The 26,960-nt window shown below is 54.3% G+C and overlaps 8 protein-coding genes and 1 non-coding gene across 9 annotated transcripts; 7 read left to right on the forward strand and 2 right to left on the reverse strand.

The window, feature by feature from the left end:
- Positions 1-7,263: 7,263 nt before the first annotated feature.
- Positions 7,264-9,189, reverse strand: SPSK_01566 (transcription initiation factor TFIIH subunit 2; the record flags this gene model as incomplete). Its single annotated transcript, XM_016728475.1, has 1 exon — positions 7,264-9,189. One exon carries the CDS (start codon positions 9,187-9,189, stop codon positions 7,264-7,266), a length of 1,926 nt encoding a protein of 641 aa, XP_016589683.1.
- Positions 9,190-10,754: 1,565 nt separating this feature from the next.
- On the reverse strand, positions 10,755-11,785 carry SPSK_01844 (export control CHS7-like protein; the record flags this gene model as incomplete). The annotated part of the gene is made up of 3 exons (XM_016728743.1): positions 10,755-11,306; positions 11,366-11,677; positions 11,756-11,785. 3 exons carry the CDS (start codon positions 11,783-11,785, stop codon positions 10,755-10,757), a joined length of 894 nt encoding a protein of 297 aa, XP_016589684.1.
- Positions 11,786-13,485: 1,700 nt separating this feature from the next.
- Positions 13,486-13,764, forward strand: SPSK_02080 (uncharacterized protein; the record flags this gene model as incomplete). The annotated part of the gene is made up of 1 exon (XM_016728974.1): positions 13,486-13,764. The coding sequence occupies one exon, from the start codon at positions 13,486-13,488 to the stop codon at positions 13,762-13,764; it is 279 nt and encodes a 92-aa protein (XP_016589685.1).
- Positions 13,765-15,865: 2,101 nt separating this feature from the next.
- Positions 15,866-15,937, forward strand: SPSK_11230. The gene has a single exon. It is a non-coding gene; the product is annotated as a tRNA-Asp (tRNA).
- Positions 15,938-16,021: 84 nt separating this feature from the next.
- SPSK_01991 (uncharacterized protein) lies at positions 16,022-16,588 on the forward strand (the record flags this gene model as incomplete). Its single annotated transcript, XM_016728889.1, has 2 exons — positions 16,022-16,034; positions 16,074-16,588. 2 exons carry the CDS (start codon positions 16,022-16,024, stop codon positions 16,586-16,588), a joined length of 528 nt encoding a protein of 175 aa, XP_016589686.1.
- A 520-nt stretch (positions 16,589-17,108) lies between these two features.
- On the forward strand, positions 17,109-20,167 carry SPSK_01424 (uncharacterized protein; the record flags this gene model as incomplete). Its single annotated transcript, XM_016728338.1, has 5 exons — positions 17,109-17,140; positions 17,609-18,283; positions 18,349-18,426; positions 18,501-19,696; positions 19,758-20,167. 5 exons carry the CDS (start codon positions 17,109-17,111, stop codon positions 20,165-20,167), a joined length of 2,391 nt encoding a protein of 796 aa, XP_016589687.1.
- Positions 20,168-20,810: 643 nt separating this feature from the next.
- On the forward strand, positions 20,811-21,173 carry SPSK_02049 (uncharacterized protein; the record flags this gene model as incomplete). Its single annotated transcript, XM_016728945.1, has 1 exon — positions 20,811-21,173. The coding sequence occupies one exon, from the start codon at positions 20,811-20,813 to the stop codon at positions 21,171-21,173; it is 363 nt and encodes a 120-aa protein (XP_016589688.1).
- A 2,301-nt stretch (positions 21,174-23,474) lies between these two features.
- On the forward strand, positions 23,475-24,973 carry SPSK_01699 (mitochondrial carrier protein; the record flags this gene model as incomplete). The annotated part of the gene is made up of 5 exons (XM_016728606.1): positions 23,475-23,865; positions 23,975-24,193; positions 24,267-24,455; positions 24,533-24,685; positions 24,753-24,973. 5 exons carry the CDS (start codon positions 23,475-23,477, stop codon positions 24,971-24,973), a joined length of 1,173 nt encoding a protein of 390 aa, XP_016589689.1.
- Positions 24,974-25,667: 694 nt separating this feature from the next.
- SPSK_01812 (hit finger domain protein) lies at positions 25,668-26,778 on the forward strand (the record flags this gene model as incomplete). Its single annotated transcript, XM_016728714.1, has 2 exons — positions 25,668-26,059; positions 26,124-26,778. The coding sequence occupies 2 exons, from the start codon at positions 25,668-25,670 to the stop codon at positions 26,776-26,778; spliced, it is 1,047 nt and encodes a 348-aa protein (XP_016589690.1).
- Between the last annotated feature and the right edge of the window lie 182 nt (positions 26,779-26,960).

Below are 26,960 nucleotides of genomic sequence, written 5' to 3' on the forward strand. Positions count from 1 at the left end.
CGTCATGACAAAACCAGGCTTGATTTTCCGTGGAGGCATCCACATGTCGTAATACACGTTCAAGCTGAGATGCCCTCGTTCCCTGCTCGCACTCTTTGTGTATTGACTCCGAAACCCTACTGTCCTCCTGGGTGGTCCCCGACAGTCTGACCTGGATGCAAAATACACAGGGGGCGCCGGGGCCGGACTTTGCACAAGATACCAGATACCGTGCTGTATTACAAACATGGACACTTTGAGCCAACTGATGCCAAATCCCAAGTCCGACTCCGACACATCCGTCATGGTTCGTCCGCCGTCACGGTTGGTGTCTCGTCTCGTCCGACGGAATAGATCAAAGGAGCAACGTAGGACGTACATGTAATTACATGCTTGACCAGGGCCATTTTCAACCGGCCAAGTCGGATCGGAAGCGACGGATCGTGCCATGCCATGGCGCAGGGCCTCGAAACCCGTTCCCTTATTTTGTGCTTGTAGTGGGGATTAGTGGACTTCTCAAGTACATCGTAAATGTTTTAGTGTTTCTACGACGTACCTTGATCCTTCGTTCGTCCCTCGTGAGATAATACATTTCCCCCTTTTCCAGGGACGTTGCACTCAACACTGCAACATTGTCAAAAGGCCGTAGCTGACGTGAGCGAGAAGACGAGTATTACATGGTAAGAAAAAAAAAAAGAGAAAAAAAGAAAGAAAAAGGCCGATCATTGTGTGATCGGATCCTGCCTTTGCCGAATAACTAATCAAATAAGAGGAAGAAGAAAAGAGAACATTTACAAAGCACGTTCGGCGCGGAAACGCCGGTTGGCATCATTCGCCGTCGTTTTCGTCCTGCCCTCTCTGAACCTGCAGCTTGCTTGGTACCTTGCATCGATGAAAAACACAATATATGGAGAAGGACGGGATCTCGAGAACAAGACAACCGGGCAGGGCTGGGAAGAGTGGTGGGCAGAGGATGCGGCACAAGATGCAAAGGCAACCGGTTATGCGTGGCGCCCGGGAGGATGATCGATGCAAATGACGATTTCACGACGAACCAAGTCGACAGAAAATGCTGGGCATTCGTCATTGCCTCTGCCCTACGACATACCATTGTCCTGATGTATACTGGCTGCCTTGCCTTGCCCCTTTAGAGGCCTTTTACAGAATTTAGATCACTGGTGGCAACATTTTCTAATGGGTGGTTCTATTTTCGTGCTCCTTTGGGGCACGAGGTGGTTAAAATCACACCAAAAAAATTAGGCCTGCGCCCCGTTTCTTACAGACTTGTATCTTCCACACCTGGTGATCCTTCAAGGCCAAGTTCTCGGTGTGGCTGCCAACTGGGGCAACCGGAATGGGCAACATCGAAAGGGGAAAAGTGACGGGGAAGAAGAGAAAGAAGAAATTGAGAGAAGGAGAGGAGACATAATAAAGTGGGCGTGAGCAAGGTGAACCGGTCAGGTGTTGCAGAATACGATCATTGAATTGCTGAGCGAATGAGGAGGTGGTCCAAGTTTCGAGACTAGCAGGGATCCTCAAGTCTTTGCAACGTAATAGGGCCAATGGGGCGCAGACAACCTCGGAGACGCCCTGTCCTTCGGCTGCACTGAGCTGTGGCAAGGCAATTTCACATTTCGGGGTGGTCATAAGAGTTCGACCAGGCAATGGCAGTCGAGTGCAACCTAAAAACATGAGGTACATCGAGTCAGCATCATGCGGCGTAGCATATTCTGAACTGGTTGCTTGGCTGTCTGCTGTTGTTTCTGATGGCTGTTGGCTGGACCATGCAGTGCCTATTCCCTCGCAAGACATACATCTTCTGGAACGAAACGGCTGCAAAAGCAAACAAACAAAGCCACAGACTAATTAGGAGTACACTTGTCCTCTTCCCATCTCTGTGTCGTTTTGAGAACCCATGATCAAACATGCCATAACAGGACAAGAAGAGAGTCGATTCTGTGGCCAGCGCAGTTGTTTGACGTCCTGCGCCTCCTTTCTCCCCGCGTTGTGTTTTGTTTTGCCCGTATTCACGGCACACCTTTTTTTATATTGGTGTTGCCAACTTGTGAAGTTCTACTCGCCGCCTTGTCATTGCCTGCCGCTTTGTTTACGCCCCTGTGGCACATTATTACACCTTTGCCATGAGAATCCTTCGCTTCGAATCCTTCCAACACCTTATCGACGAAACAACCTACCAAACAATCTCGTTGTCGTTGCATGGGTCCTCTCAGGTCGGTCGGCTTTAAGCTGCCTCGTTTTGGAGCCTCGTACCACGTCGGTCCTGTCAGAAACGCCATTCAAACATCTGTCACTGCAAGGAACAAGGGGCGGTCGCACTTTGGATCGGCCTCTGCGTCTGCTCGTTTTTCTGACTCTTTCTCACGTTTGACAGCCCTGCCGCACCAGGCACGAACCACCCTTTTTGCTTTGCATCTTTCGGTGAGACGATGCGTCGGTTTGTTATCATCTTCACATGCGACTGTCGTGAAGAGCCATGGCGTTATTTTGTTATCTCACTCGCTTTTTCACATTTGCCTTGCGTGATTCTACAAGGTAAGATGTGAGCGTTCGAGACGGAATGCTCTCAGAAATGAGCATGGCCCCAGCGTGCAGTGTGCATCTCACCCTTTTCCCCTTCTGCGTTCGGTGACTTTGCTTCGTATCGTGAGCCATTTACAGCGTCTTGTCGCCGGACAAAACAAGAGAAAAGAAAACAGCAAAGATCGGCTCCGACGCTATTTGCATCAAGGTCATATGCAACAGTCTCAGCAGCAACGATTGGCGGGATCCCCAAGACTGAAGAGACGCCGTCAGCCGCCTGAAAACCCCAAAGAGGAAAAGCTGAGTCGATGACGAAAGTGCTGAAAACCGAAAATCGACAGTCGTACGAAGTACACAACGTCGCTTTTCGAGGTTTGGCGTCTGCGGCCTGGTCCTTCTGTACAAAGTATGATTTGCGTCGCGCTCGACGCTGGAGCTGAAAGAAAAGCGCTGGGAGATTGCAGCTGAAGTTGGGAAGAAACGGAGAAAAAGAAGAGAAGATAAAAAAAATAAAAAAAGAAGAAGAAAACCTTTCCTAATCCAGCAGGCATGCGGCCAAAACAGGCAATGCATGGACTCGACGAGCAAGCTGAAAGGGTAATGGTGTCGAGATGCCACCGAAAAGAAATATGCAGAGTACGTCCACTGCCTTTTTCGGCCAACGAGGCGTCCATCTTGCATCGTGCTCAGCCGATGGACGGCGAACTCGCTTGGAGATGTTGGCGATGATGCCTTGGCGATGATGCCTTGGCGATAAGGTCCATACAGTGTGCAATGACTCGGCAAAAAGAAGCCGACGAGGAACAGCATCGACGACGTCTTGCTCCGTCCTGTCGCTTTACGGCCTTCTCGTGCAAGTTGTCGAGCGAAACGCGGCTATGCTGAGAAACCAAGGACCAAAGGCAAGATAAGAACATGACCACTCAACACAGGAACACACAACACACAACACACCTCTCGTTAGGTCAAGGTGCTCGCATTGTCCAATCGATTCCTCTGGCCATGCACTCTCAAGGGCACGCAGTTTGATCTTCCCTGCAGGACCCAGGTTTCGTGTCTTATCGTTTTGCGCTCGTCTTTTGCCTTTTGTCTCTCTCTCTTTCCATCGCTTTCGGCCCCCAATCTCAGCCGTATTGATGAGAGCGTCCTTCATCTATGCTGATTTGCCTTGGGGCCATCTCTTCACCATAAACGTACCAACACGGCACACAATGTGCCTTCAGCCGTCCCGCACGATGTCGTGCTTTATCCCGTTTCTGTCTTCTTTTTTTTTTTTTTTTTTTTTTTTTTTTTTGCTGCGTCGGAATAGTGCAACAACCATCAAGGTCCCGAACCAGCTTTTTTGCTTGTCTGTGTCGCCCGAGCGTCCCTTGGCGGCCTGGCGCTTTTCGCTCCCCTTGCATGTGTTATCTGCGACGACTATTACTTTCGTTTGTCCTCCGCCCGTGTCCGCCGTGTCCGTGGGAGAGGGAGAGGTGGGCTGTGTTTATTGTACGTGCATTGTGCATCTGTGCTTTTGTGTGCTGCCGTTCTTTTTAAGGTTGTAGATCAGTCTTTCTTCCGAAATGAAGCAAAAAGCTGCAGAAGAACGAAACGTGAAGAATAGGCAAGAAACGACAGACTGCATCGCGAACCGTGCACTGTGCATGTATTCTTCCTTTTTTTTTGAGCAATTTCGCTTCTTTTCTCCAGTGTTTATTTATCTTCAACGGCCTTCCTTATCCTTACCTCTTTGCCGCCTGCATGTGTCTGTGTTTCTCCTCTTCATTGTACCGGTTGTTAACGCCGTCTACGAAGTATGTGCCTTTCTCCCGAATTGACGACGCAGAAACGTCACTCGCCTTGGGTTGCTGCGTAGTGGAATTGGAAATGAAATTGGAAATGAATGGTCCGTGTCATTTGCCCTCTTGGCCTGGGCGTCTCGCCCATTGTCGCGGGCTGCGCAACAATGCGTCTCCGGTGCACCGACAAAAGAACATTGCACCCCTCCTCCTTTCAAAGCCTGTTCTGTGGTCTGTGTGTCTTCCTTGTTTCGACAAGTGGTGAAAAGTAACGTCAAGACGTGTAAAACACATTTGCCACTGACAAGTTGAATGCAAACCTCAGATGTATTCGCACGAACTTTGTCGAGGCCAATTGCTCCCGACAGCCCTTGGCTTTGTCACTGTCGACTTGGACTTTCCAGCTTTCCTACCTTATGATATTTCGTATATACCTCGCACTTCCCTGCTCGTCGGATTTGTGTAATGCAACGACATGCCAATATTGTGCACGTAGTATTGGTCTCCATTCTGTCCCCTTGATCCGCCAGACAATTGCCCATTGGTCAATGCAAAGAGTTTGCGGTTTCTTGAACGAGCACTGACACTTCCTGCTGCACATTGCAAGCATCCGTGGAGCCTTGTCTGTCGCGAGGCAATATTGCAAAATTGCGCATTGATGATACGCAAAACGGACGACGCAAAAGGCGGACATAGATGCAAATGCTGTCCCATCAACATACCTCACTGTACACAAGGCACAAAATGTTCAACAGGTGTGCTCTCAAAAAAAGACCGTGAGCCTTGCTTTGTTTGGCTGTCTTCCCTGTGAGCCCCCTTGTCGATCCGCGGGAGAATGGCCAAGCTCCATATTTGTCAGTGCCTCTCATCTCTGCGACGTACAATGTACTCCGCAATACTCCGTACTATTTCCTCCAGGCAGCATCGCGAATGGAGCAGCGTTGGATTATGATGAAAATCCGCATGGGAGGCGTGTGGCAAAGGTGCGAGAAGAGACTAGAAGGAGCGCCATACCAGTTTGGGTATTGTCCCGTATGGAGACTTGACAAACAGGGACCATGCGACGCTCATCACGACGGGGTGGAGGAGAAACTGACACTGGCGAGACGGGCAGACGGGGTCAAATACGACATGAAGCATGGACGGAGATCACGGAGTCTAGTAGGAGATGAGGGTTTGTCGAGAATTTTGCGCTGTCCATCTCACATACCTCGCTCATGTTGCATCGGTGATTGTTACTTGTTCTGTCTTTGTTTGCATTGCAGTGTTTACTGTTGACTGTTTGCTTCTTAATGTCTGTCCGTCTCAGCTGGATGTGCGTGTGATTAAAGGTGAGTTTGTGGCTGGTCATGGGAACGTCAATGTGGACAAAGGCAGGACGCACGTCGCTCGATTGGGGCATCTCGCCATCGCCACCGTTTACGCCGACAGACCGCCTGCGAAATACTGCGGTACGGCCGCCGGTGCAGCCAGAGTGCCGTGAACGATGCCCACCCCGGCATGAGAGCGGACATGTCTTTCGGAGTAGGAAATATTCCACGTCGACCCGCTGTGTCACGATGCCCCCGCCATGTGCTCTGGGAACTGCTTCTGTTACGGATGGAGGGCGTGCGCGTTCACGTCTGCAGGTTGAAGCAAGGAAACGACTCTATCCCGTTCAACTCTGGAGCGAATGTGCGAGGAAACAGCGCCATGTTGTCTGCGGCTGCCTTTGCATTATTCCCGGTGCAATCATCGCGATTCGATGGAGTCATTGCAAATGGACATCATCGTTTCTCTCTTGTTCTTTCGCCGTTGTGCATTGTACATTGCCACTTCATGTCTGTTCACGTCACGTCCGTTGGCCACACCGGCTCAGAGTCAAGCGAAATAGACGCACATCCCAAGTCCAGGGTACCAGATCGCTTCCATCCCACGGCACGCTGTCCAACTAGGGTCTGGAGTGAAGGCACACAGGGGCGTCAAAGGACTTGGGAAAACAGGCTTTCTCTCAGTGTGGTTGTGGCGTGTGATATGGGTGTGATGAGACGATGATGAGGTGTGATGGGAGGTGATAGTACGCACATCGCACGGTGATCTCGGCAATGGGCAAGAAACCTCTCACCTGACCTTGGTACATGAGGAACAACCGGGTGTGTGACAACCTAATTCTCGGTGAGCAGAGACGAGATGCGAGCCTGTGCCTGCGTGTTCCTCCTTTGGCTATGTGGAACTGGAAGAAATAAAAAAAAAATCATCAAAAATGGTATAAAAGGGAAGAAAAAAAAGAAAGACACAGACTCCTGACCATCCAAACTTGCAGCCCCTATTTGCCTCTGCATGTCCGTTGGTGCCGAGCAGGCTGGGGACGTCGACACCCAATCTCGTATCCCTCAAAGGTGGTGCACCTACAGCGCTCCGTCTTGCTTTGAATGGAAATCTGAGACATTTGGAATCCCCAACATACGTCCTCGAGCAGCTTATTGGCCACAGCGTAGTAGCAAAATGGTCGCGCACTGCCCTGGTCACGAGAAACAAACGGTTCACGAGTCCTGTCCCGACGCGCGACGTGCGCAACACATCAAAAGCAACTGGTGACGAGGCATACCGCGTCCTTGCCTTTTGTAAGAATGGACCACGGGGCCGCGGATTGCGTTTTGATTCAGCATCACCGTCAACGAGACAAGTAGATTAGCAACCTCCTGTGCTTGCCAGGTCGAGAGTGACATCAAGAGGACAAGACGAGGCACCATGGACGTGTGGGAAATTCTGCCAGACAGGTGCTTGGTACAAAGTTCAGTTGGCAACTGATTGTTCATGGCCTCGGTCTCTATTGACAGTTATTTGTTCAATGTCGTCTTTGTGTAAATGAAAAAATCAACGAGCCAAAGACAGTTCAGTTCTGTTTTATATGTCGGCATCGAGGTATAACGTAGGGTACGGAGAGCAACCAAATCCCCAACCCCCCCGCAGCGTGCAGTGTCTAGTCAATCACCATGCCCTCTGCCGGGGCGGGCGCTGCCGCTGCCGACCCTCGCGCCTTGAGTAAAATCTTCGTTTTTGGCCGTATGGCAGCCGCCGAGGACGATGACGACGCCGAGTTGGCCATGGCGCCGGCCTCGGACGCAGCAACTGCGGCCGAGTTGGCCGAGGCGGCAGCAGCGGCGGCAGTGGCGGCGGCGGCGGCCGCAAACGCCGCCACCTCGGCCGCACGGGCGCGTGCATCGGCCTCCTTCTCGGCAGGCGGGCGCGTGTCGCTCTGGCAGCCGGGGCAGTTGTGCACGACCTCGTGGGCAAACACGTCGCAGTCGATGCAAAAGTGGTGGCCACACACCTCACACGCGTAGCGGCTGCTCTCGCTGACGCCCTTGAGCTGGTTGTTGAGGGCCGCGGCGGCCGGGTCCGTGGAGGCATCAATCTGCGCGGCGCCGGCCGTCCCCTGTTGCTTCTGTGTTGGACGGCCACCGGCGGTGTCTGCGCCCGCATCCCCGGACCTCTCCTTGTCGCCGGCATCGGCATCGGCATCGGCATCGGCGGCCGCTTGCAGTTCGCGCAGCCGTTCGGGCGGCGGCAGGTCGGGAAAGGGCACGAGACAGGCGTGGCAGGCCGTGGCGCCGCGCTGGCGCACGGCGGCCGCGGCAGCCACCCAGGACACGACGGACCAGTTGCGCAGCGGGAAGAGATGGTGGTAGGAGCGGGCCAGATGCGTGGAGAGGATCAGCGTCAGGCCGCAGGCAGGGCATTCGGCGGGCAGCCGGCAGACTTTGGTGCGGCAGCGCGTGCACGCATAGCCCTCGCGCACGGGTTTGTTATGGCAGGCGCACACGCTGAGACCGCCGCCGCCGGCAACGTGGGAGTCGGCGATGGCGCGGCTCGGGAAGCCCATCATGAGCAGGCTGGCCGGGTTGCTCTGGTCCGCGGCCGCCTGGGTGGCTGGTGGTGTAGTTGCGGCGAGAAAGAGTTCGCGAAAGTGCACGTCGTGCAGCGCGACATTGTAGGAGCGGTCGTCGCCGCCATTGGTGCGCGTGCAGATCTCCGAGCAGATGGCCACCTGGGCGGCCAGGCCGACAATGGACACGCGAATGCGGTCGGTCAGGAGAGCGCCAATGGTGTCGTGGATGTCGCCCGGGTCCGACGAGAGCAGCGCGCCAAAGATGACGAGCACCTCGCGTGTGCCGTGCGAGGGCGTGTGGAACAGAGCGCCGCGGCACATTTCGAGCGCGTTCTGCAGGCTGGGGTGGCCCTGGGGCTCGACATTGTCCCACTCGTGCAGTTTTTCGAGGTGCTCCGCCGGGTTGCCGCCCATGTCGCTGACGCGCAACGCCACGCCGTCCCGCATGGCGATGATGGCGAGCTGCGAGATGGGGTTCTGCTCAAAGTAGGCGCGCACAAACGTGGCCGCGCAGTTGAGGGCGACGCGGTGGCAGGAGGGCAGGTAGTCGCGGGCCGCCATGGCGATGCTCATGTCGAGCACGAGAACCATGTGGCGGATGATGCCGCGCTGCAACGGCGTGGTGTCGCGCAGCACGCGGCGGCGCTTCTCGGCCGCCTCGAGCAGCTCGATGCCCACGATCTGGCCGTCGGCAGCCTCGACGACCGTGTCCCAGGACCGTTTGACCGTCTCCCATGACGCCTGCTGCTTCTGGCGGGTCTGTTTTCGCCGCGTCTGCCGCTGTCCTTGTCCTAGCCCTTGTCCTTGGCCCGGGCCTTGACTTTGATGCGGCCGGCCGTTGCTAGTAGGACCGCCCGGTCGCCTTGGAGCGTGCGCGCCTGGTACTTGCAGGTGCCGTCCATGCCGCTGGCCGGCTGGCTGACGGTCCTCGCCTCGCTCCAGTGTCATATAGTGGTCGTCACCGCCGCCGCCATCGTCGGACTGGTTTTCCACGTATTCGCCGTCCGAGTCTGCCATCTTCCGTAACTCGATTGGGCTATGATTTCGAAAGGGTACAAATGTCGGGGCTCGGTCGTCCTCGGTCGTCCTCGGTCGTCCCACCAGCGTACTATATCCAGCTCCCTGTCAACCCTGTCGAACAGTAAGTTCCCCCTCCCCTCAGACGGAGGGGGGAGGGTGAAGGAAGGGAGAGGGAAGAACGGGAAGTGGGAAGAGGGAGATAGTCGAGGCCTGACAGTGTGGCAATTGCTGGATGTATAAGTGACAGACGGCAGTGAGCAAGGAATGTAGTTGAAAGAAGTGTGACGCTTCTACAACGTATGCTTGAGATGATCGGCAGCGAAGAGCTTCTTTCGCTTGGTTTCGATTGAAGCTACATCGAGCTCGACAAGGGCCGTCAAGTAACACAGCGTTGGGTTCGGTGGTCGATGGTAGATAGGAAGGTTAAAAGTCGAACAGGAGGTGGCAAACGAGCGTTTAGTTCGGTTGGCTGTCTTCGTCATGCAAACGAGGCTGCTGGATAAGATCCGTTTGGTGGTGGTTTGGAAAGAAAATATGGAGGTTCGCCTTTCTGCCCTTTCCCCAGCACTCTTAGCTCATCTGGCGCCTCCCCCCGTTGTGCTAAATGTCCACCAGAGCACTGCAATACACATAGCCTTGCGGTGGCAACTTTCAGCCAATCACAGGCGTCGCTTTGGACAAAGTTGCCTTCAATGCTGCGTTCATCAAGCCACGTAAATACTGTGACATCACGCACGACCTTCTCACAACTACATATACGAACCGAGTTACCACGGCGAAACCAGTATTGCTGAAAAGCTGTCGGTATATATTTTTCTATGAGGGTGTTGGACTCGACTCGCAAAGCGAGACCAACCTAGTCCAAAAAAAGGGTATACTAAAAATCAAAGTGCGGAAAGCAAATACAAAACCATAAAACTCAGATAGCCAAAATAGACTCAAGAACGCGGGCATTCCGCCGCTGTGAAGGCCCGGTATCCAAAAGCCCATCTCGTTTTGTCTCCTACCGAAGCACTTGCTCGGTCGAGCGTTGAACACTCGCTCAGCTGTCGCAGTGGTCTGTTCTCCGATGCCGCTGTGACGAGATGCTCTCCCACGTCGAGTCTTTGTCTTTGCGGTTGTGTGAGGAGCTCGGCGCAGTCTTCATCTCGTCCTCCTCCTGTCCGGTGACATATAATTTCTTATTCTCCTCTCCTCCGCGGTGGCCTGTTGCTCAGTCGTTGTCGTATGTGTGAGGATTAGGATGAATTAGATATCCGACAACCCTGCGAGTCATGACCCGACACCCGTCCCCTCGTCGTCCAAAAGCCAAAAAAGAATGAACCCGATTTCGCGCCCCGGGGCACACCATGTTTGTACTCGGCCCCGTTGATATGTTCCGTTAAAATGCCAAACGAATGTAAGAAGTGGTAAAATTAATAGCAAGATCGAGATCGAGATCAAACCCAAGATCGATCAACATCCGCAAAAGGAGCGCGCAAGAAAGAATTAGGAAGCCAAAACTCCCGACACCGGTTTGCCCAAAAGATCGTTTGCTGCGTTACTGTTTTGGTCCGGGACAATTATGTGTACGAAGGGGGCATCGGCCAGTCGTCCTCGGTGATGCTGGACCAGAAGATCCAGACCATGACCACAGACAGTAGGGTGAAGAGCGTCTCAAAAAGCGCGCCGTCAATTTTGCCATTCGTGCCCGTGCAGATGTGTGGGCTGACGACATAGTTGAAGATCTGGCCCAGGGCAAACAGGAGTGCGGCAGCCGTGAGGTACAGAAGCGGCCGGGTCTCGCCGAGCACGCTGAGGACCAGGTAGGCCTCGAGGACGAAGAAGGCCACGAGGAAGACCAATGGCACAAGCTGGTAGAGCACGTAGAGGGCAATGTTGCGGTTGGTGCCGTCGGGCGGGCCGTTGAGGGACGAGTCGAAGTGGCCGGTCCACTGGAAACCGGTATCGAGGGTTATGTAGCCAGTGCCGATGAGGAGGATGAGGGCCGAAATCGCAGCCACGCCAAGCGAGAGCGGCGTGCCATCGTCAATGATCTGGTAGCCGATGATGGCGTTGTACACGAGGATCCATGTCGTTGCGATGATGAAGCCGAGATGAATGCCGGTGAATGCCTGTTTTGTTGTTAGCACCGAAATGGGATCGAAACAGGGTGGCACGGAGCAGGACTTACAACGCGAACGGTGCCGCTGAGCGGGAACTCGCCCACAGTGAAGATTTCGCAAATCTCAATGATAATGTAACCGAGCAGGAACAGCTGCATCTCTCTCCGCCCAACAGCCGCCTTTTTGCGGTCGGACCGCAGTAGTAACAAGACAGAGACGAGAATGGCGATACCGGCCAGGATAATGGAACCCAGATTGCCCAGTTTCCGGCCACCGCTGAGGGGAATTCCCGTCAGCTCACAGCCACCCCATGGGCCAGTCTGGTTGTGAAACGGCGAGAGCACATTGCACACTGGTAACGTGGAATCGCGACAGAACCTCTGTGAAAGGACAGGTTAGAAGCTGGTTCGCTGCGCGCACGATGAGAGGGTGAGAGAGGGAAACGAGAAGGAGCTTACGTCAAAGTTGCCGAATTGTGTAGAACCCATTGCGACGAAATTCGTGAGGTCGCGCAGTGCGACACTGTGTGTATGACCGACAGACGGCGAGAGAGTTGTGTGTCGAGAGGGAACGTTCACGCTCTTGCGCAGCACAAGACGCGGTTCTGCTGGTCGGCTCGCGAGATCGTCGGCGAACGCGCGCTGATGTGAAAAGCCGAGCTGTTTAATTCAAAAGCAGAGTGCGAGTCCGACGAGGCCAGATGGTAGACGTCGAGGAAGCAAACTACCTGGAACAATTCGCGTCTGAGCCTCGTTGCTAGAAGCTTGTCTCGGTCCTGCTGCGTTGCGAAACGATTCGGAAAATACAAGGCGGAGGCGGCTAATTGTTTGATCTGTGACGCGTGGTGAGAGAAGCCGTGCGTGTAAGACTGGAGAGATCGAGTCGAGAGACTGTCGAGTCCAACAATTGTCGTCGATGTCGTCGATGTCGTCGTCTTTTGTGTGTCGTGCCGGCCCTGTTCGTAGGCGTAACGGTGGTTGTGTGTCTGCTCGTGTTCGGTCGCCCAAGTGACGGAAGCTGCCTTTGTCCTTTAATTTGTCGCTGGGGCGCTGTTATAGGTGTCGAGGGAATATCAAGAAAAATCACGCCGTGGGGCGGGAATGTCCAGAATCCAGAAAGTAGACGAGGTATGCGTTCGCTCGTGAGAAGCGTGTGGGAATGAGATAATTATGCTTTGTGGGAGGAATGACGGGAGGGAAAGAACGGAGGGAAGGGGAAGAATGGGAAGGAGGGTGTGGGTGTGTGAAGGAAAATCGAGAGAACAAGGAAGCGACGACAAAGGGCAGCTCGGCAGCACCTAGGAAAAGAGGAAAGCCCCAGCAACGAGCAAAACTAAGATATAGGCACTGTGGAGCCCTCTGCCCGATCTGCTAATTTAAGTGTCAATGCTCACATTTGGGGGAAGGAAGTGGGCTAAGTGAGGGAAGGAGTGTGGGATCTGGGGGTTCTGGGCTGCGTGTTGGCCCAGAAAGGCAGGAGCAACACAGTTATTACAGTTATTACAGGGCAAGAGAGGGAGAGAGGCGGGCCGCAGAGTAAAGACTATTATGGAACGGAAGCTGTTCACATGGACAACGTGGAAAAAGTGCTGGCCTCGATCGAAAATGTAGACGGAAGGAGAAGACTGGACGGAAGCGGCCCCAATTGCGAGCATCGTCGCCATCTTGCGATCGCCAGCCATCTGCTTGACCTACGGAGTAGTGGCCCAGGACGTCGTAAGTACATGCCCGCGGGAATCAGGAAATCTCATTTTAAGGCTTCAGAGATGAACGGCCGAGGATTAAACACTCGACGAACAGAGCATTGCCACACTTCACTGGCAGGTTTTTGCTGTGCAGAGTGTAATGAGTGTAATTAATCCGTCCAAGTTAGTGTTCAAGACCGTGTAGTTCGCTCGCCAGACCTTGTTTGATGCTCGTTCCCTCTCCGCTGTGCCTGGCCCTGCCACTTAGTTTTTACAGTAGACCCGCTTTTACATCGGCCCCACATGCTATTTCAGGTCCATGATTGGCCCTGCGGCAGGCTGCCCCTGGAGCCATTTGCTGGTTTGGGTGGGTACAGGATGGCTGCCAATCCCTTCCTGACGCAGCCACCATTGCTGGCTTGTCCCTCCCTAAAAACGGCGCTACTGGAGTCCTCAATTGTGGCGGCTGGGCGGGTGACCGTTGCTCCTGCCATTTAGCAGAGAATGGCTGAATGGCTTCGTCAGAGAGTGGCTGCACAGAGGGTCGAAACGGAGACCACGCTAAAATGGATACGAGGAAAGCAAAATACGCTGGAGGCGACCATGTTCCTTGCCAAGCAGACGGCCGTGGCAGTGGTGCGATTATTTCGCACTCGCTGGGCGCCGTCTTTGAGGGACAATGAACACCTACTGCTTTGGGCCCAGTATGGATACGATTGTCGCCCGACAGGACTGGAATGTGGCAGCCTCGCAGCGTCCGAGACAGTCGGCCCTGCTCCGTGAGCGCTGAAAACGGATGCTGCCGCGCGATGTTGTAGGCTCAGACAAAAGCATCAAGTCCCTGGGAATGAGAAGCAGTTGAGAAAAACGCCATCGTCCATGTGTTGTGGTTTTGCGAGCACGGGAGCTCACTTTGCAGCACGCCACGTCGAACGCGCTTTGGGTGTCGACGTCTCTCCTCGTGGTGGGATGCAAGGCCAGGCCAACTGGTAAAGGTCGCATCTTGCGCCGAAACGGGAGCTGTGCCAATCGATCACACATCCCTTGGGCTGCCAGGCAGTCCGGGCCGGCTGGGTCTGGGGGTTGCACCAGTGAACCTGACTATGGATACCTGGCTACGATGCTGGCCGCTTGTGTTCTGCACGACGAACGATGAGCTGGACGTCTGGCTCCTTTATCTGGTCTGGTCCGTTTCCATCTATGACAGCAAATTGAGTCGTCTTTTGGATCGCAAGACGGAACGGGCACTGAACCACGAACCTTGTTCCTCGTCCCGCGATCCGTGCTTCCATGGTCCGATACAATGCGGCGCATTTCATCGTGACCAAGGAGAAAATCAGGAGTTCATTCTGTATCGTGCACCACGTCTCCCTTCTTAATATCACAATCTAACTTACTTTTGTTTCTGCGATTGCAATCGAATCTGTCTCCCCGCTGCCTGAGTGTCGATGGTTATGTGGTATATGTTATTGACTTTATCGGGCAGACCGCACTACCGCACAGAAAAGGTAAACCTCACAAGCAGCTCTCTCATGTCTCTCACGTTACGCTGGCATTCTTCAAAGATCAATAAGAGGCGTCTCCCAACCTCTTTTCGTCAAGCAAGGGACTGCCATGGCAGGCAATAATCAAATGACAAACAGGGAGCCACTGTCGAGTATGTTGTAGCCACAGACGCATCGCAACGCGGAGAAGAGTCAGCACGTACGACGTAGGGCTAGCAAATTTGAAAAGTATCTTGTGATGAACGAACGAATCCTTTGAAAAGAGGACCACGGTCGTTGATAATTCACTAATTCGTGTAGTGCAACAGCGGTACAAGACGAGACAAGGAGTTTGCGAAAATCGAGGCAGGGAGCCGCCTCAAAAAGCACCCGAAACGAGATGATGTTAATTTGCGCGGGTGGTGGCTAGGGAGAGGATCTGGAGAAGAACCAAAGGAGGCAGTTACAAACGCACTAGAAATACTACAAGCTCGGCATACGATTGGCCCAAACGAGCATCGTTCTCTTCCTGCTTTCATTTCGCGTGGCATCGTTGACCCTCCCTGTGCCCGGCACCTTTCTCCTCGCTCGCCTCACACATCCAATTTCCTTTTCGAGAGGGGCAATGGGTATTTTTTTGGCAGTGTTAATAATTTGTTTTGAAACGAATTACCCATGCCATCTTCGGCTTTGCAATTTCTGGACTTTGGACCCTACAAAACAAAGATCGAATCTAGACGAAAGGTACCAGGGTATGGATGTCGTGCTTGATCGATTCCTGTGTATGGGACTGAAATTGAATTAGATCAGAACAGCAGACCCTCCGTTTTGATACGGCCTCGATGGCCTGCCTCGTCCTCGACTTTAAAACGTCGTGCTGCCATCAAAGTACCATCATCATCCCCCGTCACAAAAGGCGCCCTGAAACACACCAAGAAAGGCGTAATTCCACAATGGCCCCTGGAGGGTTGAGAAGCAAATACCTGTCTCGGCACCATGTTCGTGTTCCATGCTCCGTCGCTTATCATGCACTGAATTTGGGACACAAAGTCAAGCCCGTCTCACGTGTGGCTGTGCAAAGGATGCTGCTGGATGACGAAGCCATGGCCGCATAAGGCTGATGGTGTGACTCGCTGCACAGTGAGCGGTGTTTCCCTTATTCGCAATGTCGCCTTCTTGACCGCTGTACTTCGTCTGATTCTTTTTATAGAATGCAACAGCAGCCGTGCAGCATGAGCCTCATTGCGAAGACAACCTACCGGGGAACTTTCCTCTGTAGTTTTCCTAACCTGGTCAGCCGCGGTTGGCTGTTACAATATGCACCTCCGAGACCAAGCCACACACCAAGAGAAAAGCGATTTGGGCACGCGGCGAGGCATCGTATCAGGCGATTACAGGCATCTCTTGTAGTATAGTGGTCAGTATACGGGCTTGTCACGCCCGGGACCCGGGTTCAATTCCCGGCGAGAGAGAATTTTTGACTGTTCCTTTTGCCCTGGTGCCTTTTGGAAATTCGAAAGGATTCTGTTCATGGTGTGAATATTGTTGTCTGTGGGATGGGACCGGCTGGTCCGTGTCCTGTTCGGCCCTCTTTTTAAACTCGCCAAGTTGCCCAAGGAACCACGGACAGCAGCATCGATCTGGAAATATACTCTCTCTTCAAAGGCAAATTCCAGGAAAGGAATCCTTGCCGCCTAGCATTGTCCGAACAACGAACCGGCCCGCGGGCGCGAAGAGGCTCAGATGCAGCACCTGTAGGGAAGCTGTGTCCCTGGTCCTCGGCTCTTGAGAATAACCGGAAAGCAGTCCTGCGTCCTGTGGCCCCAGTGGCGGACTGGAAAGCCTGTGATGAAGGGCCACAAAAGGCTCAGAACAGCCGGTCGGCTCTCGTGAATCGTGAAAAGGGAAAGGCCCGGTGCGGGGGCCTCATGCGCGATTCTGCGCGCCTGCCCTGGCAGGTCGGCACACCACCCCGTTTTGATCGTGCCTTTTTGGATAGCGGCGAACCCACCCCCACTGGTCTGGAAAAACGACAAAGACCGGGAAGGAACTACGTCATCCGGCAACTTGGGACCAAAGAGACGGAAGGCACGAACGTCCGTCGTCCAAAACGCACACGATAACACGTGCCCCGTGTCTTCGGGCTGAGGTAAACGTTTTGTCGTGTCTGCAGCCGCGACAAAATATGCGCCCTCAATCGCACCTGTTCCATTGATTCTCAGGGACCCTCGGGTAGCAAAAGAAAAACACAAAAAAAGTTGATCAGACCCTGGGCAGTTTGCCTCGCGCCGCGTTGCGCCTGTCTGGATTTCGGCCAAGCGTGGAGAGCGCTAAGAAGGAGCCCCCTATTTTTTTCAGCACAGTGGCGAGGCTTGCTGACGCAAAAGAGCACTGTATGCGGCGCCCAGCTTTTAGTATGTGTAAACCCCAGGTGGCCGAACTGCACAGTCTGTCCGCACTGTTCTAATATTGATGAACATTACCGCCCCTTCGTGCCTTCCTGGTTATCTGCCAGGACAGTTGTTGCCTTTTTTTTTCTCCTTTTATGGCTGTTGTGTTTTTGTTCCGTATACTCTCGTTCCTGCGAGGCCACTTTGTCATCGTGACCTTTTCCTTCGCATCTCGAAGACTCCGACACATTCGATGCCCGATTGTTGGAAGACCACCCGTGGACTGTACGACACCCGCAACCGTCGAACCAATCGCGTTTGAGGCCCGTTAAATCGCCAAATAGTCAGCAAAGCCGAGGACGGCCAAGCCGACAAACAGCACACTTTTTCTGCGCAGCTCTCATCAGCCTCTTTTTCCGATTCAAATTATTTTGTTATCCTTATTTCGTTTCTGTCGCTCCATGACTGCATTCCGCACCGCCGCACGCGCTGCCACTGCACAACCCACATCGGCGAGCCGGCTGAGATAGGTCACGCACCGGTCGGTCATCTGCTGTTGATGCCTTGATTCATTCGTTTCCACCCCTTCGTTCCTCGCTTTCCCCACCCTCGAGCAGCAGCCTATACCCACACTTGGGCATCCCGTGCCAAAGTCTACCCGTTCTTCTTCGTCCTGCTATCCGTCAACCCTTTTTATTCTTTCTTCCCTTACCCTCCCCCCCTCCCCCCCTCTCCCTTTATATCCTTTTAAAGACTCGCGGACGGGCGCTGCCGCTTCACAGCCCCCATCTTCGTCAAGATTCCTTCCTTCTCCAGCCCGGGCCGACTGCCGTCCAATATTCCTCTCCGTGCCCTCTCCTCTTCAGGCTCGGCTTCCTCCGCCTCGTCGGCCTCCCGCGCTTACGCTGACCGGCAGTCGGGGACCTCCCTCCTCGCGTCGTCCGCCGCAACCCGGTCCGGTCCCGCCGCCTCGTCTTCCCGACGAAGCCACCTTAAACGCGAATCCGTTTCCTCTACCGGCGACTACTCCGAAAACGACTACTCCTCCTCCTCCGAAGACGACGAGTCCTGGCTCGACACTGCCGATATCGCCGAGCAGCTTGCCGAAGACGGCGACAACGCCCCAGCCGTCCGTGCCCGCCTTCACGGTAACATCGACCAGGACACCCTTGCTGGTGTCTTGAAACAGAACCACTCCTCGGCCGCCGGTAACAAGGCCCGCCGCAGCACAAAACGCGTCCATTACGACGACGCGAGCGACTCCGACAGTTCGCCCCACCGGCGTCACCACGCTGGCGCCGTGGACAAGGAAGCCATCCGCATCCCCGATACTGCTGTCCGTCGCGTCTCCGCGGTTGAACGCATCCTCGCTTCCATCATGACTGGCGGCTCCTCTTCCATCCATGGCCTCACCGGCAAACCCCTGATGTATGTCCTTTTGTACAGTCCCGACGCCCAGTGCCCTCGAAAATATGCTAACCGCCCAACTCCAGCTACTTTACGAGCATTTTCGTGTCTCTCGGCGTGTTCTTGTTCGGATATGATCAGGGTGTTATGTCTGGCATCATCACGTAGGTTCTCCCCCCGCCCCCGTCTCATTGACTCTCCCTCTACTTGACATGGTCCTTCCTAACACTCTTACCAGAGGCGGTTTCTTTAGAGACTACTTTAACAACCCCTCCAAAGCGGAGGTAGGTACCATGGTGGCTATCCTCGAGATTGGCGCCTTTATCTCGTCTCTCGTGGTCGGCCGTGTCGGTGACATCATTGGCCGCCGGAAAACCATCCTGTACGGGTCCATCATATTTTTTACGGGTGGCGCTCTGCAGACGCTGGCCACGTCTATGGCTATGATGATGCTTGGTCGCATCATCGCTGGTCTCGGTGTCGGCATGCTGTCTACCATCGTCCCCGTGTACCAGTCGGAGATTTCGCCGCCCCACAACCGCGGCAAGCTGGCCTGCATTGAGTTTTCTGGCAACATTATCGGCTACACCACGTCTGTCTGGGTCGATTACTTTTGCGGCTTCATCGACAGCAACATGTCGTGGCGCATCCCGCTGCTGATGCAGTGCATTATGGGTGCGCTGCTCGGTCTCGGCAGTCTCATTATTGTCGAGTCCCCCCGCTGGCTGCTCGACAACGACCTCGACGAGGAGGGCATTGTCGTTATTGCCAACCTCTACGGCGGCGGCGACATCCACAACCCCAAGGCCCGCGACGAGTTCCGCGAGATCAAGATGGACGTGCTGATCCAGCGTCAGGAGGGCGAGCGTACGTACTCGGAAATGTTCCGCCGGTACAAGAAGCGTGTCTTGATCGCCATGTCCGCGCAGGCTCTGGCCCAGTTGAACGGCATCAACGTCATTTCGTATTACGCACCCTACGTATTTGAGTCTGCCGGTTGGGCGGGCCACAATGCTGTGCTGATGACTGGCATCAACGGTATCACCTACTTTTTGTCGACCATCCCGCCCTGGTACATTGTGGACCGCTGGGGCCGCCGCGTGATTCTGCTGACGGGTGCCTTGGCCATGTGCATATCACTCTCGTTGATCTCGTACTTTATCTTTTTGGATCTACCGACCACTCGCATCTACGTCGTGGCCTTTGTCATGATCTACAACGCTGCATTCGGCTACTCTTGGGGCCCGATCCCGTGGTTGTACCCGCCGGAGATTCTGCCGCTGAGCATCCGCTCCAAGGGCGCCAGTCTGTCCACAGCCACCAACTGGGCCTTCAACTGGCTCGTGGGTGAGATGACGCCGATCCTGCAAGAGTGGATCGCATGGCGGCTCTACCTTGTGCACGCCTTTTTCTGTGCTCTCAGTCTCGTTGTCGGTATGTATTTCTGTCACTGCGCTTTGTCCCTCACGCTGCGAGCACGTGCTGACCTATGTAGTCTACTTCTTCTATCCTGAAACGTGTGGTGTCCGTCTTGAAGAGATGGACTCGCTGTTCGGCGACGCCAGCACCACATTGGGCACGCCGCGCTCCATTGGCACGCCTGTCCCCGGCGACACCGAGTCCGGTGCGCTCTTGGCGCCTGGTTCGCCCGTGCCGTCGCTCGACCTGCGGGCGTCGCGCGGCCAGTTCGGCCCCTCCAGCGCCATCCCTGGCCTCAACATTGACCCACCGTCGTCTCTCCATGAGACGCCGTCAAGTCGCCGTGGCGGCGGTGGCGGCGAGGGTGGCTCGAGCCGTGGTGTCTCGGGTTGGCTCTCACGCGTGGGTGTTTTCCGCGGCGGCTCGTCACCGAACCGGGGCGAGAGCGGCGGCAAGTATGCGCCCCTTGGCCAGGGTGAGGAGTAAAAGTAGTGCTTCGTAGTGAGTGCGAGTCAAGCGAGCGAACAAGTGAACAACCAAACGAGCCAAGCGTTGGCGTTACGTTTGCCGGGTGTCTTTCCAAATCTTGCCGTTTTTCTAAACAGTCGCGTCTCATTTTTCGTTGGTTCCCCTGTTTTTCTTCGTTTTTCTCTATTCTCTGTTCTCTGTTTGGATTCATTTTTGCATATAGACGCACGTCACACAAGAGTTGATGTGGCAGCGCAATGTATTTTCTTTTGCGGGATGGGAAGAGGCTGGCAATCCCCAATTTGGAGAGGGATTTGCGGTTATTGGACATCATGTACCATGATAAGAGGCCAAGGATGGCTTCCTTATGGAGTTTTTATTTCCCCGCAATGAACGGACACAACTCTGAAGAGATGTTGTCAATTTCTTCTTTCGTCTCATGTTGTAATGAAGACCGAAGCTGGTTTCAACGGCCCGAGCTCTCTAATTGGCTAGTGAAGTTACGATGAAAGCTTTTGCCCCACAATTCCCGCTACCTTGTGAAATTCCGAGAAGCTTTGAGCACGAGGCTCAACATTGGACGTTTGCGACGATTTTCACCTTGCCTCCACGCCAAAACAAACAATCGGATCTCACGCAACGCCGACCCCGGGCACAGACAATGTCCAGCGCCGAGCTCGTACAGGCCTACCGCCGCCTCTACCGCAGCGCCCTGCGCGCCGTCCAGTTCTCGAAACCTGGTCGCTATGTCGTCCGCGACCAACTGCGCGCCGCCTTTCGCGGTGAGCGCACCACGTTGACGAGCGCGGCCAACAACGAGGGCGCGCAGCCGTTCGACCCTGAGGCCGTGCGCCGGACCGTCTGGTTCCTCAACTCGGCGGCCGAGTACCGCGGCATCGAGCACAAGATCCTCCGGAACCTGCTGAAGACGGCGTACTGGCGGCGCAAGGAGGCGGCCGCGCGGCAGACGCCGTGGAAGGTCGTGCACCAGCAGAAGAAGCCGAAGCCAGAGTGCGTTCAATGAAACTGTACCATTCTTTTTTTTTTAAAAAAAAGTTTACTTAGGGCTAACCGTTTAGTGACCCTTTCATACGGACGGCATACGATCACTACGACGAAACTGTTGCAATGCTCAACAAGCAAATGAGACTGTGCCTACGGTGAAGGTCTTTTGAGGCGAAATTTCGAGTGTAGCCACCCTTGAAACGATATTAGGACATGTCTCTATTCCTCCAAATCCACCTTGAAAGACAGAAGAGAAGGGAGGCCGAACGATACCATCTCCGCTCCTCTCATTGCAGACACTGGTCGCAAACACGGTCTCTGCTCTTGCTCCTCGACGGAACTCTCCTCTCTCCCAACGATACTCTTCACGACGCTATGCGCCGCTGGTCGAGCCACACAACCGTCAAGTCAAAGCAGAAGCGTCGTCACCTACACAATGGCGGACCTATATCACGATCGCTCAACTGTGCTCTAAAAGTGCAGCTTGCAGTTGTGCAGCCGCCAGCTGCCAAGCACGCATTCTGGTGGCGCAACTGGCCGATCTGCCATCCACGGATACATGCATTATATGGATGTAACGGCGCTACAAATAAAGCAATAAATTATTGCTAGCTTGGAGAACTATCGAATTCAAGTGTACACGCGTCACATACAGTGGAACAATGGCTTATGCAGCCTCATGCCAGGTTCGAGAGTCGTGTGTTTTGCTGCCATTGACGGCTGTCTGGTAAAGGGCGATTGTGATTGGCGGGCTGCATGAGGGGGAATGCCAGCTAGGACAGATGACGTCGGTTGAGCCAGACAGTTTATGCAGGAAGCAACTTGAGAGTGCGATGCTGAAGTTGGGGTTTGTAAAAGTAAAAGGATTATGCTGCACATAATGATTAAGTTGAGAAGCAGAAAGGAGACTCGAGAGGAACGATAAAATCATAGCATTGGCACGTGGCATCCTTCTTTCGCCGAGTTACTGCCCCCGGAAGGAGCCCCGGGCTCCGTCTTGTAGCGGAGGGTTCGGCTGTAGCTCGGCTGCTATCAGATGTTCCTTCCCCAGAACTTCGTATTTTCGTGCTTTGTGTTCGGGGCTTCGCTCGGGGCAAGTAGTACCCACCCAGCGAGCCTAGGCCGGCCCAGCCCAAGCCCAGGGCCTTTTTATTCTACATTGCTCATTTTTCGACATTGGGTAGGCGGTTTGGCCACCGTACCGACAACGAGGGGAGACGAGCGACAAAAACGAGACGTCGAGCGAATATTGAAACCGCTAGAAATACAGTCTGCGTGTCGTTCTGCCTGCTGTTGTCTTTGTCTTCTTTGTTTTTCTTTGTCCTTTAGAATGTGCCTTTTTCTCTGTCTTATCTCGCGTTCGTCTATCGCACCTGCTTCAAACTTGCAGATGCTGCCCCGCTGCACATCGCTCTTTCCCTGTTGTCCCGTCACTGGCACAATCGTGCCTTCCAGTGGTAATTGCTGCAGGCCCCCTCTTTCCGCCAACCCATTTACGGCAGCTTCGTCGGCCGGCTGGCCAATCAAACGGTACAGTTTGCAGCAATCCAATTCCGCCAAACAAGCGGCAGCTCGACTGAGACGCTCTTTCTGCTTGTCCTCTTTGCTGCTTGTTTAATTCATTCTTGCCTCCCTTCTCTCCCTCTTCGTCATTACAACGATATTGATCCTCTCAGCTCGTGTGCTCCTCTTCTCATCGCCCTTTTGTCTCGGCCATTTCTCTCTCGCCCTTGGCCAGACTTGACCGACTCCGCCAATCTATCGTCCGAGCCGTCTGGTCCTGATAGTGCGCTGGCGCCGCATAGCAGAGTCTGTCTGTGCTCGCATTCGGTTTTGACACGACGTGGCTCTCTATATCGAGGTTCTTTTAGAAGCTGTGTCTTGCTGTGGCATTGTCGCCTTGGTGCAGCACGAAACGGCAGGGCATACTAGGACTACCGGTAAAGGCGACTTCAAGGGAACCATACCCGTCCAACAAGACCACCGCCCTCTGACGACTGCTGCGTGTTTGCAGTGCTCAGTGCGCCTTTCGCAGGGTACAGCGAGCGCTCCCTCTGGACCGAGACGGAGCTGCCGAGACCAACATACGCGCTCGCATCGACGTATCTCTAGATTCAGCCACTCTTTCACTCCGACGCTTGCCAAGCTAGAGTGAGGTCTTTTTCGATCACGACATCGCTTGGGCGCCGTCTACATCCCCTGACCGAACCTCCTTTTAACCCCTCTCCGGACGATTACGACCTCGAACCGTCCCCTCTGCGATTGCGGCGCACTCGACGTCCCCTGTCGCCTCCTTCGGGGCCCCCTCTCGGCGCGGAGCATGACCGACAGCCCTCGTCGAGCCCAAGATGATCCCACGGCCCCAACCCGCCCTCCCATCATGTCCCCGCAAGGTGGCAGCAACAACCGCAGCAGCGGCGGCGGCAACACATCTACACCCGCTTCCTCAGCCATAGCCGCGAGCCAGGCTCCCGCCGGTTCTCCTGCTCCCTCCCTCCCTCCATTCTCTTCAAAGTCCAAAGTACCGCCCCAACGATGGGTGAAGCGGTACCGGACCGAAGTCAGCGCCAGCTTGTCCAGCGCCATCAGCACGGCCTGTGCCTTTCCACTCGACAGCGTTAAGACGCGCATGCAGACTTACAAATACGACGGCTTTGCCGACTGTTTGAAGCACACATACGCCAATGAAGGCTTGCGGGGATTCTTCCGAGGTTGGTTTTTTTTTTCTTCATGGCCCTGCTGTAATACGGTGGCGCGCACCTCGATTGTCACTCAGAGCGAAGCGACTAACTGCGATTTTCTTTTTTTGTCCATTTCTAGGTGTAACGGCACCTCTGGCAAGCGTCACGATTGTACGGACGATATCGTTTTCCATCTACCAGCGCGCCAAATACATATACTCGGACTGGTTGAGCAAAAACTTTGGGTTTGACGTCCTCAAGCATGTCAATACGCACGGCACCTACCCAAACCTCTGGTCGGTTGCCTGTTTTGGTGCGGCCGGTGCCACGGCAGGATCCTGCATCACGGTCATCGCCTGTGCGTATTCTTTCCTATTGGAGGGGGGGGGGGGGGGGGTATAGACAGACTTGCTAACTACCGCCACTCGCAGGTCCGTTCGAATTGACCAAACTGAGCGCCCAAGTGTCAGTCTTGCTATCTGAAAAGACGCAATGTCCCGACTCACGCAGCCGCGCCGTGGCTTCTAGCTACCAAAATAAGGGCACTTTAAAAACCATGGCAAATATTATTCGCCATCGAGGACTCACAGGCCTTTATACGGGTTACCGGTTGCACTTATGTACGTTTTCCTCGCCCCTCGTTCCCTTTTCTGAATTCGCAACCAGCGCGACGATTATGGTTCCTAACACCTTACAGTACGAGATACACTCGGCACAAGCCTGTATTTCATCACATACGAAAGTAGCAAACAGCTCCTCACAACGTTCGCCGGTTCCGCGACCCAGCCAAGCACTCTGCCCGTTTTTATTGCCGGTGGCCTGTGCGGCATCGTATCGTGGTCTCTTATCTGTATGTTTGGCGAGGCACTCGCATCCGAGCCCTGGTAAAACAAATGAACGTTGTGCTGACCCCACAGACCCAATCGACTCGGCCAAGAGCATATATCAACGAAATGCCCTGCTGTATTCGAAAGGCCAAAAGGTGAAGCCGGTCAAGATCCACTTCTTCCAGCGCCAGATGTACCGAGGCCTCGGCGTGTCCATGACGCGGTCCTGCGTCCTGAACGCCATCTTCTTTTCGTCCTTTGAGTTTTGGAAGAAGCGCATCGACAAGCTCGAGGACAAGCCGGGGTGGTAATGCTTCCGCCGCATACACATTTTTGCAGTTTTTTTCTTTTTTCGCTTTCTCGCTCCGTGTCATTTTGCGTAGCATTGTCTTGTTTCATTCCCGTTGTTTAATATCCGATCATCTATGTACGTTTTTTTTTTTCTGTCAGTTACATACCACGTGCTACCACGATGCGAAAATACACAAAACAAGGCTATCAGGGTTATGGCGGAGGGGGATCGGCATCATATTCTGTCATGGCTTCTGGCAGATGGCTGGGACAGTACAGCTTGGAGGGCATGGGAGTGAAAGATGGTTCAAAGATCTGTTCATGGTTCTTTTACCATTCATGGTTTTCCGTTTTATTTGCCGGCGTTTTAAACATTTTGGCATTTTCAGAGAATAGCATGGATCAAGAACAAATTTGAAATATTCGCTTCAACCCTGCGAAAAAGAATAATTATAACAGAAGGCACTGGCATTCACAAACTTTTCTTTTGTCAGTCCATTTGTGTCATTCGAGAGAAGCTCTTGGTACGAGCTCACCAACCGATAAGACAAGATAAGACAAAAATTGCGATTAGTCATCACTGTTTTCCTACCAAACGATCAACGAAAAGCTCAAAGCTATGAGCCCCGACTTATTCCCATTCATGAGGCGATAACACAACGCAACGATAGCAACGAGTTAACAACCAGAGCCAAAAGTACGCGACAACACATAATGCCGTCCTCACCACCGCCTGTTGAGGAAAATAGCACCCCAGCGCCGGCGGATGAGAGTAGAGAAGGCGGACAATCCCCCATGTCTCATGTTAGCAGCGAGACAGCGGCAGCTGCACCTTCGACAGCATCATCAGAAGTTCCAGCGAGCGGCAAACGGTCAGCACCGATGAGCTCCGATCGGGCAGCGGGGGATACGACCGAGGCCAGTACTGTTGCTGTGGACGGTGGCGCAGCGAGCACACACATAGAAACGCCTCGAAAGACAGCCGAAGAAGCACCCACAGACGAGGCCAACGAGACGATAACACCACCCGCCAAGCGCCGTACCGTATGCGGCGTGTGCAACAAGGAGCCGTCCAAGTATAAATGTTCACGGTGTCCGTTGGCATAGTATGTTGTCTTGGTTCTTTGAGACGAGGGAAAGAGGTATGATGAGCTCGACTAACGACAGCAGCTGCTCCGTAACGTGCTCACGCATCCACCGCGACAACCACCCACCCGATGCCCCAACCAACGACGATAAGACAAAGTCGACTCGTCCAGGGGCCTCGGCAGTGCCTTCGCTGCCCCCGAAACCCGCACCGCCTGCACACCCGTTCCACGTCCTTGACGACGCCCCCGAGCTTCGCCACCTCTTTGAGAAATACCCAACGCTCCCTGAGCGCTTAAAATCCATCTACGAAGCCACGCAACCGCCCAAATCTGGCGGTGGTGGAAACAAAGCCCCGATCCCTGGCCTGCCCATGCGCCTGCAGCACAAAAACAGCCGAGGCGGCTTCGGAGGCGGCCGCGGCGGTCGCGGTGGTGGTGGTGGTGGCATGTCCAGCAGGCCGTGGACCAAGGAGATGGGTCTCCGCGAGGGCCAAAAGGCGCTGCGGCGGGCCCGCGTTGACCCGAGCGAGGACGGCGACGCGGTGCGCGCCTACTGCGAAACTGTGACGTACCTGCTGGCACGCGATGCCGACGACCGTGTGGGCACGGGCACGGGCACCTGGAGCAGCGACAGCAATGCCAGCGTCCACGACGTGTCCGCTGTCGTGCGAGACGAACTTGCCGTCGAGGCCAATCAGGCGATCAAGACGCTTCTGGATGCCGAGGGCCGGCACTGAGAACCGGCCACCAAGTGCCGTTTACGGAAACATAGTATTGGATACCCGTGTGGATGAGCAGACACCACAAAATCTTTGGCAGCGGTATGTATTGAAGTTCAGTTTCATTTGGCACTGTTTTTCTTGGTTGGAATCAAATGGTGCATTTCTTTCCTGCCCTCCACTTTCCGTCCTCCAATTAC

This window comes from Sporothrix schenckii, assembly GCF_000961545.1.
Source record: "Sporothrix schenckii 1099-18 chromosome Unknown Cont42, whole genome shotgun sequence".
In the NCBI taxonomy this organism is placed as follows: Eukaryota; Fungi; Ascomycota; class Sordariomycetes; order Ophiostomatales; family Ophiostomataceae; genus Sporothrix; species Sporothrix schenckii.